This window comes from Diospyros lotus, chromosome 4 (genome assembly GCF_014633365.1).
Source record: "Diospyros lotus cultivar Yz01 chromosome 4, ASM1463336v1, whole genome shotgun sequence".
In the NCBI taxonomy this organism is placed as follows: domain Eukaryota; kingdom Viridiplantae; phylum Streptophyta; class Magnoliopsida; order Ericales; family Ebenaceae; genus Diospyros; species Diospyros lotus.
Genome location: NC_068341.1, coordinates 5,963,318 through 5,978,047, shown reverse-complemented (window position 1 = coordinate 5,978,047; position 14,730 = coordinate 5,963,318). Strand labels below are relative to the sequence as shown.

The 14,730-nt window shown below is 38.1% G+C and overlaps 2 protein-coding genes across 3 annotated transcripts; both read left to right on the top strand.

Moving 5' to 3' along the window:
* Positions 1-217: 217 nt before the first annotated feature.
* Positions 218-966, top strand: LOC127800171 (monothiol glutaredoxin-S2). Its single transcript, XM_052334627.1, has one exon. The coding sequence runs from the start codon at positions 373-375 to the stop codon at positions 679-681; it is 309 nt and encodes a 102-aa protein (XP_052190587.1). The 5' UTR covers positions 218-372; the 3' UTR covers positions 682-966.
* Positions 967-2,334: 1,368 nt separating this feature from the next.
* LOC127799399 (acyl-CoA-binding domain-containing protein 4) lies at positions 2,335-14,586 on the top strand. Of its 2 annotated transcripts, XM_052333400.1 has the most exons (18): positions 2,343-2,469; positions 2,557-2,706; positions 2,849-2,921; positions 3,773-3,851; positions 3,926-4,075; positions 4,178-4,255; positions 4,475-4,579; positions 6,062-6,128; positions 6,224-6,285; positions 6,770-6,909; positions 7,086-7,212; positions 7,339-7,453; positions 8,246-8,334; positions 12,571-12,654; positions 12,751-13,077; positions 13,567-14,091; positions 14,185-14,244; positions 14,378-14,586. In XM_052333400.1, the coding sequence occupies exons 3-18, from the start codon at positions 2,884-2,886 to the stop codon at positions 14,456-14,458; spliced, it is 2,127 nt and encodes a 708-aa protein (XP_052189360.1). In that variant the 5' UTR covers positions 2,343-2,469; positions 2,557-2,706; positions 2,849-2,883; the 3' UTR covers positions 14,459-14,586. The 2 variants fall into 2 exon arrangements, with proteins under 2 accessions (XP_052189359.1, XP_052189360.1); XM_052333399.1 differs by having other exon boundaries at positions 2,335-2,706.
* The last annotated feature ends 144 nt before the right edge of the window (positions 14,587-14,730 follow it).

Below are 14,730 nucleotides of genomic sequence, written 5' to 3'. Positions count from 1 at the left end.
CCGTATGCCAAAGATTCCTGCAACTTTAATTCTGTGTGCAACACTGCATTGATCGCTATCAAATAATGATCAAAGTGGTAACTTCAAATCAGGAAGAAGAACAAAAAATATCTAATGGAATTTTTTCTTTTTACCCCCACCTTTATTTTTGCTCTTGAAAAGTCGCTTCATGAACAATCCACCACACCCTATATAAGTGCACCCACACCAGCTCATCCTCTCCACAGCAAAACCAAGTCTTCTCACATTCCACTAAGCTCAAAGCTCAAAGCTCAAATCTCAAATCTCAAATTTGCTCCATTTTCATCCCTTCCCTTGTTTCAAACTTCCATTCTCACTTCAGCAGTCGATTTTATAACGATATATATATATATGGACAGGATCAGGAGCATGGTGGCTGAGAGGCCGGTGGTGGTGTTCAGCAAAACCACTTGCTGCCTCTGCCACACCATCAAGACCTTCTTCTGCGATATGGGCGTGAACGCGTCTGTTCACGAGCTCGATGAGATACCACGTGGCCGGGAGATCGAGCAGGCTCTATCGCGGTTTGGCTGCAACCCTACCGTGCCCACTGTGTTCATCGGGGGCGAGTTCGTGGGGGGACTTAGTGAGGTTAACAGTCTTCATCTTAAGCGGGACTTGAAACCGATGCTTAAACAGGCTGGAGCTTTATGGGTTTGATCTTACGTACGTACCGACTATGCATGTTATCCGAATAATAAACATCTACTTTAAGTAGCTGCTTGGCATGCATTTGACATTAGGGTTTGAGTTTAGTATCTTATAGGGCTTGCATGCATGACTGTACGTCTTAGTGTCGTTAATAACCCTACCTAAATAACTATATATTTATGTCGCCAATATCGAGTCTTTTTCTGTAACGTGTGTCATCTCCTCGCGCGGGTTTCGTTTTTTCCTAATAAAAAGATGAGTTTATAATATTATACACTCTTTGTTTCTTGTTAATTTCTCAGTCAGAAATCATCGTCTAGGGTTTATATTCCTGTTCATGAATCAACAACTTAATTAGCACATTAAAAGCTCTCCGAATAGATATATCCTTCAAATTTAATCTAATTTGTTCATGAGAGAACTAAAAGCTCATAAGACCAAATTGATCGATCGATGGATACTGCACTGCAGCAAAAGAAAATGCGGAAATCTTGACTCAATGGCAGCGCACGCACCCTAAAGACATCGATCAATGTCGGAATTATATATTCAAAGAGCATATATATGATCGAACTCCTCCTCCTTTATTAATAGAAAAGAGAAAAAGAAAAAGAAAAATGTTGCATGGATTCTATCAAGCTTCATGCAAAAGCTAAATATAAAGTAATGGCGGCTCATAAGTAGTCAACTAGATCGCACATATATAGTACATAAGCCCGAGCTAGAAGTACTTCAGTTGTTTAATAAATTAATTAATTAATGGTTTTAATTTAAAGAGTAACCCTTCACTGCCCGTACGTACGTGTGCATATGGTACATTACCATCAGTAGATCATCATTTTAGTGTTCCAGACTGTTCATAGAGAAAAGAAAAATACGTACGATATTTTTTTAAATAAAAGTATTACCATGAAAATGCAATAATTGCAAAAAATTGAAAGCTGTGGCAGCAGTTCATAAAATTAATAAAGAATACATTAACTGAAGCAACCAAAAACAAAGATTAATTAACTAAATCAATGGCAAATCAATCGAAAGAGTAACAAGTTCTAAAATTTGTTTAAGTGAGAAAGCAACCAACCACCTTTACATGATCAAATATTAATAATTCTTCTTTTGGGCCCAAGTGGAGGCCATACAAAATTAATTAGACTTAAAGGGTCTATTGGCACTGCCTTTCGGCTTAAAAGGGCAAATATTTTGGATGGATTAAAAAAATATAAAAAGGCTCAAAAAGTTAAAAGAAAAAGGGCATTATTTTAGGGATATATTATTATCATTTTCTAAAAGCCAACTTTTTTCTTTTCTAAGTTAATTTTTTATTGTTCTTAATAATGGACTCTATTAGAAGACCCATTAGCTCAACCAGGCCCAAACCCAGCCCAGATGAATTACGCACGCATTGAGTGGTCTCCCAACGCTTCAGAAACTGAAATCGGAGCAGCCATTGATATTGGGCCTATTGGGCTAAAAACCGTCTGCAAATGGGCCGAATCAAGAGGCCATTTTTTTATTTTGAGTTTCACACGTGAGTGAGTGAGAGAGAGAGAGAGGGAGAGACTCTGGCTGGCCACATCAAGTCCCAAGGAAAAAGCGGGCCCATCTGCCGGCCCACCTTTGCCGCGCGCAATAAATGCCTCCCAATCTCGAACGAATCACCAACGGTCATCTCCTCACTGCCAAAGCAGACGGTGCGCACCCCGCTCCACGGCGCACCTTAGACCCTCCCTGGCCTCGCTGTCAGCTACGTACGCCATGTGACCCGGACAGCAACAAGAAACCGACAAAGGGCCTATCGTGCGCACCCCCCACTGTTACTGTGCGCACCTTCTATGAAAACTACTGCTCGCTTTCACGGTAATTATCGTTTACGCATTCGTACAGGTTTGGAGTGTAATTGTCAAGTGTTCTGCGTCGCTTTCGATTTCGCAGTGGAGGCGTCTTGTTGTTCTTGGATAGATGGATTGCTTTGACACTTCAATGCATTTTGCTGCGGTGAAACCCTAACTGTTGCTTTCAGATTTCGCTTCGTAGGTAATGATAATGTGTATTTGGTCTTCTTCGGGACTTTCAGAGAGAGGGGGAGAGTTTTTTAGGCTCTTTTGTTGAGGACATTGTAGCTGCATTTCTTCCTTGTTTGATGTGTGAGTGTGACTCACTCTTGTGAATGCTATAGAGGCTTTGAGCTGAGGAAGCTTTGTTTGGAAGAATATGTTTGGATTCTCTCGGAGACGGATGAAGCTTGGGAGGTAAATATTCCTACACATGAACACGGACATATGTTAACACACATCTACGTATATACAAAGGTATGGAATTTGGAATTTTGTATACTACGGAGTTGAAGAATTAGAAACTCTACGAATTTTGACCCAGTTAAATTAGTTGGAATAGGACATTCTTCACTTCTCATGAACTTTGACATTGCCACTGTTCCCCTTGTGTCCTATTCTGTTTAGATTTTTCTTAAAATTCTGTTTCTCAGAGGAACAACCCCATATGTTCTAGTAGTTTTTTTTGGGGAACTTGATACTTTTACGGTATGGTTGGTTTCCATAGGTCAGAGTTCAAGGGTTTACTTGTGGATATACACATAACGTTGGAACGTAAATTGAGACCTGGGCATTAGCGGCCTAGAGGAGTATTCAACTATTCATAATTCATTGATTGGCAGCACCTTATTAAGGGTTTGTTTTACCTTACCAAAGCATGGTTTGGCAGTTGCTGCAGTGATGTGGGAACGGTTGGAAAGAACTGATAAGAGTGGGTGTGCTGGAAGTGTGTAGGCAGTAATGAAATTATGATTGTGGTGGCATTTATGATTATTGGCTTAACTGCCCCCTCCCCCCTTAAAGTTTCCTATTGGGATGTGCTTCATTTTTGCTTTGCAGGAATTCTGCTTGTGGAAGAGATTATACATTCTTAATCGATAATTGCATAAGAAATTATAGATTTTTGACCTGATTGAGAAACTAGATTTTTGACCTGATTGAGAAACTAGATTATTGAATAAGTCTTTGGATTTCTGGTTGGCAGATGAGACTGCAAATTATAAGTTATTTCAAATGCCACTTTTATGATGAAATTTGTCTTGCCACAGATTGAAGGTTCAGCTTTCAGACACTGCCCAGGGAACTAGAAGTCCAATAAGACATCCAAGACGCAGCAGCACTTCCAACGTAATGATTCCAAACCACTTGCATTATGGTGCTGTATCTTTAACTATGCATGTTAAATGCCTCATATATTACAGGGTGATGCTGCTCCTTCAGTCAGTAATGCTGATAAACTCAATGGTCAATGTCCATCTGCTGCACCGGAGCTTAACCACTGCACTTCTGGAAACGCTGAGAACTGGATGGTGCTGTCAATTTCTGGGGACAAGCCTACGCCTCGCTTTAATGTAAATCATTATTCACTTTCAGTGCTGTGTGGGATTTTATGAGTTGTTACATTTAATAGGATCAGGGTTTATCAAAAGAAGCTTTACTATTTCCTTAAATAGCATGCAGCAGCTGTAACTGGAAACAAGATGGTCATAGTTGGTGGTGAATCTGCAAATGGACTCTTAGAAGATGTGCAGGTAGTTCTTTGAATATAATAATGTTAATTCCTAGGAATACTAGTTGTTTTAGTTTCTTTGCTACTCTTGGTAGCAATCATGTGCAAGCATTGTTTTGAAGATGAGAATCCTAGCTTATAGCATCAAAATAGCGTATTATGCTGCATGAATCTATATGTTGAAATAATGTGGCCTCCATATTCTAACTTTATTTTTCTTTTTTTTTATTTCTCTTTGCAGGTGCTGAACTTTGACGGATTCTCATGGACCACAGCTTCATCAAAGCTTTACCTTTCGCCAAGGAGCCTACCACTGAAGATTCCTGCATGCAAGGGTCATTGTTTGGTGTGACTTTGAATCATAACTCTGTTTTATATTTTTCTGCACAATGCTTGTCTGAAACTGGAACTGATATGCTGAATTAGAGTTTGTCCGCCTAACTTAGGAGTATAGATATTCAGTCAAGTCTTCAGATAAGGATGTTGGCTAAACTGATTTGCAAGAAATTATAAGTTTGGTTCTAACAATAAGATTATTAATCCTTGGTGCTGGAATTGGTTGTGTGTTTATTGACTCTTCTCCTAAGAAAAATTTATGGTCCATATAGCGTTGATATACAAGAATTACATGCAGGCAGGGACATTACAAGATGGCAATGAAAGATACCAAGTTGCCATGGCCAGTGTATTTATGAATTGAAACTCCCATTTTCTGGCACAAAATGCATCTATATGTAGCCTAGGAGTCCTGTGGTCAGATTTTCAAGTAGCGAAAAATCTAAATATACCATTAAAAGTTATATAATTTAGAAAAAATTTCAACCATAAAGATTTGAAATCTGTTATTACAATCAAGTTGATTATAATTTACAAGTTAAAACGCATAGATTTTTTAATTTTATATTTTTATGAATTGTATTTTATAATGTTCATACCCCTAATTTTGGCAATTGAAGATGGTATTGAAAGGAAAAAAATAAGAAAAAAGGTGTGCAACGAAATGGATAGTTATTTTATGCAAGTGCCATCTTCTCTTGAGTAGGATCTTTAATTGCTTAAACCTAGAGTGGTGAGATTGTTTGGAAAAAGGGTCACGTAAGCACAAAAGAGCTGTGAGCTGTTGAATGTGATCTTTAATCATTTGAAAGTTGAGAGGACTTCAATGATAGTTGGGAGTGCTTAAAACTTGAATGCTAAATTACTAAGTTTGCTCTTACTACTTATTGGGATTCCATCTTGTTGGTTCCCGGAAAAGAAATAAGGAAACTTTAGCTGGCATCTCAAAGGGAGTTGTTAGTCAAACTATCTTTAGTTTAGAAGCCAATCATATCTTCAGTTTTTTGAAAATTTCTAAATCAGTGTTTGGGAAACTTTCCTATAGTGTTTAGGAAACTTCCTCTTTGTGTATGGTCAAATCTTTCCCATTGTTTAGCTTTTGTAATCTTTCCTATGTTGTACATTTCTCATCTCTATAAGAGGACTTGTATTTTGTATGTATGAAGTAATGAAGAATACTTTCAGTTTTCATACATCTAATTGCATTTGGATCAACTAAATAATTATGTGTATGCTTATTTAAATTTCTTCTTGAATGTAAGGGAACACTTGATGATGCACCTTTTATGAATTCTAATGTCATTTTGTTTAATTGTTAGAACCAGAATGTAATATAGGATATTGGAACATCCCCCATTCCCATGTTACTTATCTCAAAATCATTGTTTGTTAAGCTAAGCCTAGTGATATGTTGTTTTACGTTTTAGTTATGGTGAATGGGAACTCCATTCTATAGACATGCTGGAAATTATATTTGTTGCCTGTGCTCCAGGTTTCTTGGGGGAAAAAGGTGCTCCTTGTTGGAGGGAAAACTGACCCAGCAAGCGACAAAATTTCAGGTTGCAGTTCTATTTGATAATCATGTTTATAGTTGTTTTACTTCTTCTATTGCTCTCTTACACAACCTAAATTTTTCAAACTTTGCTTTTGGCAGTTTGGGCATTTGACACAGAATCTCAGTGCTGGTCACTTATGGAAGCAAAGGGAGATATTCCGGTACTCTTTTTGGTTTAACAAGGATTTCAAAATACGAGCAACTTCTTGTCATTGGGTTCCTGAGACATTAAATGTGAAATTATCTCCTGAGATGGGGAAGGGTGATTTTAAGGTTTAGGGTTTAGGGAAATCCTTAAAAGGAAATCCTTTGTGTCTTGATGGCCTTAGAATTCTTTTAAATGAAACAATATTTTAAGTCACATGTGATGTGAGCAATTTCTGCCTATTGGATTAGAAATTGGTTTGGAGCTCATGCTCATCATAATATGATTTCTCCCCTTTGTCATATAATATGACTTCTTTCTCTTACTTTTTGCTTTCATTAACCTAGTTTACTCATTTCTTAATGCTGGGAAAGAAAAATTGTTAATATGTTTCCTCTTCTGAAGATTCTAACGTCAGGTTATTTTATTGTACTTTGTGCACCTTCAGAAACCAGAATTTTGATTTAACCTAGTTTAAACCAAGATGACGTACATTGCAGGTTGCTCGCAGTGGTCATACCGTAGTCAGGGCAAGCTCTGTTTTGATCCTTTTTGGAGGCGAGGGTGCTAAAAGGAGGAAACTCAATGATTTACATATGTTTGATCTAAAGTCTTTGACTTGGCTCCCTCTTCATTGCACGTGAGTAGTCTCTGGATATCATTTCAAAATTCGCCAATTAATTTTTTTAAACACTTGATTTTTCAAACCATTGCCCAGATAATATAAATGAACAATTTTATTGTTTATGAGTTCTGTATCACATTGAATTCAGAAGCTATTAACAGGGTGCCCTGGTGCACCATGCATGTGTGCAGAGGACCAGGACCATCACCAAGATCTAACCATGTGGGAGCTCTTTACGATGATAAAACGCTTCTAATTTTTGGGGGAGTATCAAAGTCCAGGACTTTGAATGACTTATACTCACTCGACTTTGAGACAGTATGTTTTGCTTTTGAAGTATTGTAATTTGTACAACACTATGTGACCAACGTTTATTTATGTAGTAATACAAAATTGTATCTTAGCTGCAGTGTTCTGATGCATGAATATGGATGTTCTCTTCAGATGGAATGGTCAAGAATTAAGAATCGAGGTTTCCATCCATCACCAAGAGCTGGCTGCTGTGGAGTTTTGTGTGGAACTAAATGGTATATTGCTGGGGGTGGTAGCAGGAAAAGACGTATGTCACTATGTCTCACAATCTGAGAACACAATCAAATATATATCTATTTCTTCCACAACTCAACCGTGACAAGGAATCTCGCCATTGCCCAACATTCTTAATTTGACCCCTTTTTAAACTAGAACAAGGGGAGGGTGAGAGGAAAATTTTCATCCCTAGTACATTAGGCTCCTTACTTCACAAGGGTCAGGAGAGGATCACTTTTGTGCACAACCTTAACCTTACTTTGCAAAGAGATTGTTTCCACAACTCAAACCTAGGAATGGAAATCACAAAGGAGCAACCTTAGCGTTGTTACCAAAGCTTTGCTCTCAAGATGTTCACCAACATCTCCCCCCCCCCCCCCCCCCCCCCCCCCCCGGGCCTCTTTTTATATATCAATTCCACTTTTAAAGGGCCCATCATTGAAGAAAACTAGTAACTTACAAACTCTTATTTTCTCAGTGAACTTTATTCAAGGGAAAAGCTATAGTCAATAGTGACAAACATTTTTTATTATTAAAATTTGGTAAATCAATCCCATTTTTAAATTGACTGAAGTTAGTAGTTTTTGGTGCTAAATCTGGAATGGCATGGTTCCAATATTGGTGGTATAGTTTGTTTGGATGGATTGGGGGCTCTCTTCTCTATCGTTTAATCTTTATTTAGACATATAGGGAATCGTGAGAACAATTTTGTAGGCTAATGAATCATGGACTGGCCTTTCTTCTAATATAAGTTCCACACTTCTATTTGCTCTCAGGAGTGACTACTGACTTCTCATTGTACTGTATTTTCCATGCTTTTCAGGGCATGCTGAAACTCTGATATTTGATGTTTTAAAGCATGAGTGGTCTGTTGCTGTTGCATCACCTCCATCATCTGTCACCACCAACAAGGTGCAGTTTGTTGATTTTGTTGCTTGTTAAGAGGCCAAATTCATCTTTACAACAAAGTGTATAGACTTTCTTATTTACATCACTGACAAGGACCTGTTTGTCTTTGCCATTCATTAGGAAATGACAAAAATATAAATCCCCGTAATGTTAAATCTAAGGCTACTGATTTAGGCTATTGATTTGCATTATTTGCATGATTGAGTTTCAATTCTTATTTAACAATATTCAACAGTGCTGTAGGCAATATATTTCTGTTATTTAACTAAAGTATTTTTTGATCATCATATATTTATATTTTCCTTTGCTTCTCTAAGCAGCTTCCTGTCTTATTCCCATGACAAATTGCTCACACGTGCATGGGTAATAGCAAGTATAGTTAGCCATATACCCAAGTCATTTGTGGATACTTTTCAAGTTCTGATCTATTGCATGTCTGTTTTTTTCCCCCCTTTTTTTGTGTTGGGTGCCCCAGGGGTTGGGGGGGTAATTGTTCATAATATTTTGTTATCCTCATCTTAGCCTATAGATAAATCCATTATGCAATGGTTTGTGCATCATTTTTCATTTATTTAACACTAATTTTCATTAATGTGATGTTGCCTATTTGATTTCTGTTCTCATCTAAGGGAGCAAGTTATCAGACACTAAAATACAGCAGCTAAAATCCATACAGGCAGCATGAGTCAGCTGCATGCACACATTCTAGAATTCTCTAAAATTTTCTTGGTATATGAAAGGAGCTGTCGGATTGATTAGATTCTAGCCTTCGGTTAAGGAGTTGGATGGCTATATATGCCTTCCTTCCCCCCATTAATCATTCTCTAGAGTTTAAAGTGTTCTCTAAGATAATAGAATGATCGTTCCCCCCCCCCCCCCCCTCTTCTCTCTCTGATGCGGTCACCGATCAAGACCTAGCCCAAAGCCGACCCGACCACGCCGGAATAATATTTTAATACTTCATAAGTTTTAGAATTTTACTTGATTTAGGATTCTACTTCATGTTTGATTAGGGTTTTATTTTTATTAGGATTCTAGTTGACTTTTACTTGGGGTTTATTTCTATTAGGATTTTAGTTGGATTTTGTTTACAAATGGTAAATGGATTTGGATTAGTCAAATACTATAAATATGCCTAGGATCTAGAGTTTGTAATTAAGTTTTTCTGAATCAAATTTCAGCAACCTATTTGGGTTCTTAGCAAAACAGTCTTGTTTTTGTGTCTTCTTAAAAGTCAAGTTTCGGCCATTGAAGTTTGCTCTTTCAAAGGTTTATTTTGGTGTGTTTTTTCACACGCACTACACGCTGCGTCAGGTGGTATCAGAGCGGTTCATCAACCAATCTTGAAAGTAACAGTAGCAACCAACCTCATGACGGTGATTGGGGGCTGCCTACGGTTTGGAGAGCAATTGAAGAACAACGGGAAATAACTCGTACAATGCAGCAACAATTGGAGCGAATTCGCAACCAATTGAGAGTTTTACAACGAGTTAGGATAATCGAAACTGGACTAATAGTGTGAATCAAGCCGGCTATGTTAACCGGGAAGACCAACCATTAATCCTGTCCTCGTCAATCCTAAAAGACCAATGATGGATGATAGCGATGATGAGGATAATCTTGGTAGAGGGGTTAAGAGGAATGCACAACAACACAACCATTGGGGAAACGATGAGTATAAACTAAAGAATGGATTTTCGGTGAGTTTGGAGCTTGATCTCGAACATTATGTTGTCCTAGCAACCTCCACGTTTGCAAACTCAAGTCTGGTTTATGCTGCTAATATGACAGAAACTCCAAAGTTGTTGACTCATACTAGGGTATTTTCCAATCCCGAGGGGTCAGGCATTGCTTTGCTATCCAAGGATGGTGGTGTTTCTTTTGATCGATGTGCGACTATAAAGGAGATGGAGGCCATGGTAGCAGATCCTTCTACAGTTTATTCAGGCTCTGGCATGGTTGAATCGAAGGCAATAGAACATATTCACCTTTGCGATTGCAAAAGCAAGATGATCACAGGGGTCTCTGTGGAAAGGGGTGTTGAATCTCCCATGATTGTTAACTCGGGTAGTGTAACTATTTTCGGTATTGATCTGAAATTAGATTCTGAAACTAAGAATACTTTAGCAGCAGCTGCTATAGCTAATCAAGTGCTTAGACCAAATGAGGATTCAAGCATCAATATTTTAAGTGATGGAGAGACTGCTGGTAGTCATGAAATAAACCTTAAATCGAAACAGTTGCAAAAGAATGTTTCTGCAAGCAAGAAAAATCTACAGATGAATTTGGAAGCTGTTGAGGAGTCAAAATCAAGAAAACTGATGAAAGGGGGATTTGTGATAAGATCTACCAGATTAGAGAAGCGTTCAAGATGGAATGTTCAACGTCCTCAATCTAACAGTAATAATACAATGGAGGCAGAGGACAACAAACACGGCGATGGTTGGACCCATGCCAACGTAGATATGGCTAAGAAGGGGAGGAATGTCGTTGCTCATGTTCCCTTACCAGAAAAGTTCAAGCGGTTCAGGAAGATGTCAAGCAAAAGTTGCACAAATAAGAAGTATAAGGCGACAACTGACAAGTATAGGAAGTACAAAGTATTTGAGATTGGAGATGAAGTCATGATATTCTTGAAGAAAGAACGGATTCTAGCAAGACAACAGAACAAGCTCAAGCAAAAGAAGTATGATCCTTACAAGATTACAAAGAAGATCAATAATAATGCTTATGTTGTGGATTTGCCTAATCATATGGGTATTTCCAAACATTTAATGTGGCTAATCTCTCTTTGTACTTACCTGAACGTGGATTTGTCCTACCTGAATCAAAATTCGAGGTCGAATTTTTTCTCAAGTGGAGGTGAATGATGCGGTCACCGATCAAGACCCAGTCCAAAGCCGACCCGACCACGCCAGAACAATATTTTAATACTTCTTAAGTTTTAGAATTCTACTTGATTTAGGATTCTACTTTATGTTTCTACTTAATTTAGGATTCTACTTCATGTTTGATTAGGGTTTTGTTTTTATTAGGATCCTAGTTGACTTTTACTTAAGGTTTATTTCTATTAGGATTTTAGTTGGATTTTGTTTACAAATAGTAGATGGATTTGGATTAGTCAAATACTATAAATATGTTTAGGATTTAGAGTTTGTAATTAAGTTTTTCTCAATCAAATTTCAGCAACCTATTTGGGTTCTTAGCAAAACAGTCTTGTTTTTGCGTTTTCTTAAAAGTCAAGTTTCGGCCATTGAAGTTTGCTCTTTCAAGGATTTATTTTAGTGTGTTTTTTCACAGACGCGCTACACGCTGCGTCACTCTCTCTCTCTCTCTCGCTTGGTTACTTTCTCTTTTGGTTATTCTTTAAAGACGCACAAAGTTTAGGCTGGCTTAACTACCATGGGGGCTTGGCTTGTGTAAGTACCGTATGACCTACTTGGGGGAGTGACCTTCCTCAGGTCCTGACAAAGTGATGCTCTTTTTCCTGAACATACTCAATTTATATTTGTATGGATTGGACATGGGGAATCTGCTGGCATTTACGATGGGAGCGATGGCTAGTGCCAAGTTGTCAGGACAATGTGATTTAACTTTGAACAGGGAAGTGCCAACATTGTCATGACCTTCCTCAGGTCATGACAAAGTGATGCTCTTTTTTCTGAACATACTCAATTTATATTTGTATGGATTAGACATGGGGAATCTGCTGGCATTTACGATGGGAGCGATGGCTAGTGCCAAGTTGTCAGGACAATGTGATTTAACTTTGAACAGGGAAGTGCCAACCCTACTTAGAAGGATTAATGCTAGATATGTTGTTGTTTTGAGAAGGGAAACATGTTAATGTCTGCAATTTTAAGCAACATCACACAATACAAACTTATTTTCCCATGTCGTTGGGTGTGAGAGAAATACGGAACTACTGCTGATTATCTGCATTATGATTTATTAGTGCAAATGTGCTTGAATGTCAAATCTTCATATTCTTTAGAGTTGTATAACTGCGTAGCAGATGATATGGGTGTGATTGACTGATTGTTGTTGACCTGTATGTTGTAGAGGAGATGTTGTATGTTTACATCCCGTAGAACTTTGACAGCAACTATTCAACATATTTATGTTTATATAAGACAATTCTTCCCTCAATTTCAGAATCTTAATTGATACTCTGCTTGCACTATATCAATAATTGTTTCCCCTATTCTTTTGCAAATTTGCTGAAATGTTATTTCACAGGGCTTTAGCCTTGTTCTGGTCCCACACAAGGAAAGGGATTTCCTTTTAGCATTTGGCGGATCCAAGAAGGAACCTTCAAATCAGGTAAAAAATAAAACTCAAATGTTTCTTGTTAATGCATCAGTTCATACTTGATGTTACATTTTACAAAAAAAAAAAAAAATTCCCTGTTTGGTGCAGGTTGAGGTGCTGGTTATGGAAAAGAATGAATCATCAATGAGCAGGAGACTAGTTCCCATTAAAGGCTCACTACTTTCAGTCTCTGATAACCGCATGTCACAACTAAGTAATAGTGTCCTCCCTGATGCAGTTGACACTGCTATAAAACAGAATCTGGCATCTGCAATTGAGCATCATGGATCTGGTAGGAGATCTTTGTCTGAGTCCTTGCTTGCAGATCCAAATCCTGCCTCTGGTAATATCTTGCTCCGCAAGCAATTTCATAGTGACGAATACAATATGAATCCGAAGATGGCAAAGAGTTCGGAAGATGGAAGTCCTATACAGGTGAAATGCAAAATTCCCTATCACTGGATATGGCATTTCAACTTTAATTGAATCCTAATTTTAGATATCCCTTAATAGATCTAACTTTCAGCAATTGTATATGTAGGAGAATGGAAGTTCAATCTGCATGTTCTTTGTCGTGTAATTGCTCAATGCTGACTAAATTGGGCTGCATGCCTTGAATTTCACACACTAGGATATTCTCTAGATTGTTGAGGGGACAGTAGGAGCTGTTTCCCTAGAATTTTCAGCAGGGGTCACTTTTCCCAGTTATCCATCTTTAGAAACCAAAATGTCTGATGGACAAACTAATTTTAGTAAAAAAGATTTCATTTATGATGATCCGTCCTAAGACCAAACATCAGCACACAGCTAATTATCTGTTGTTAAAGACCTAGTCTCAGTCTTTCAACCACCTCGTTCCAGGTTTTATTTGATGGCCAATGGAGAGTTATAAGTCATTGAGCAAGATATGCCATTTTTTTTCAGGTAGTGGAGCTGCGAACAAAACAGCTTGATATGGGTATTCATACTAACAATAATGGAGTCAAAGCCAATGCTGAAGAAACACCAGCACTTGAGTCTGAAACTATGAGTGCTCATGATAAACAAGTAAATGTAGATCTTGCACCTGATGGTGATGATGTAGTTGTGTTACTGGAAACTGATAAGTCTGTAGGGCAGTCAGCTCCTTCGAGTTTCTATCAACTGTATGAAGCAAAAATGTCCGCCTTAATTAAAAAGAACGGAATTCTGGAAGGGCAGCTGGCAGCTGCGTTGGCTAGCCGTGAAGCTACAGAGAGGAACTTATCTTCTGTTATCAAAAGCAGACAAGAGACGGAGAAAAAACTCTCTGACAGCATGAAGGAGATGGAATTGCTGAAAGAAAAATTGGCCGGAGTTGAGCTGGCGCAGGAAGAGGCCAACAACCTGTCAAATATGGTCCACTCTGACAATGTACGACTTGAGCACGATGTTGCTTTCCTCAAGGCAGTTTTGGATGATACGCAGAAGGTGTTGCACAATCTGATATGTGTACAATTTATAGCAAGTTTGAATCGGTCATCAGATAGCGTCAAATGCTCATCTAATCCTTGATTTTTGTAGGAGTTGCATTCTACTAGAGGAGTACTTGCAGGAGAAAGGGCAAGAGCATTCCAACTACAGGTATATATGCCTGGCAATTCCGTTATATCTGTTATTTCAGAACTTGCCTGTGATGTGCTGGCCAAATTATTAGTATTATTTTGTTAGTATCCTGAACATATATATATGTGCACCATGATGAAACAAATTGCAGGTTGAAGTTTTCCATCTGAAACAAAGATTGCAATCACTGGAAAACCGGGCACCAACCCCGAGGAAACCTTTTCATGTATAGGCGTCCATTGTGTCTGATGTTTCTGTACATGTATATGCGTTAGCATCATTATGTTGAGACTTACTCTTTTGTATGTGTATTTACGATTTACCTACCACTCAAATCATCTATCTTTAGCTTTTCAGTCTCTTTTGTAGAATATAGATCTGTATACTGTCATTGATCCTCGCACCACCAAGCTCCTGTTCTAACCTCAGATGTAATTGGTTCAATTTGGGAAAATCAGAAAAAAGACTTTTATTGGATTTTACCCTTGTCACACAAAATTAGTT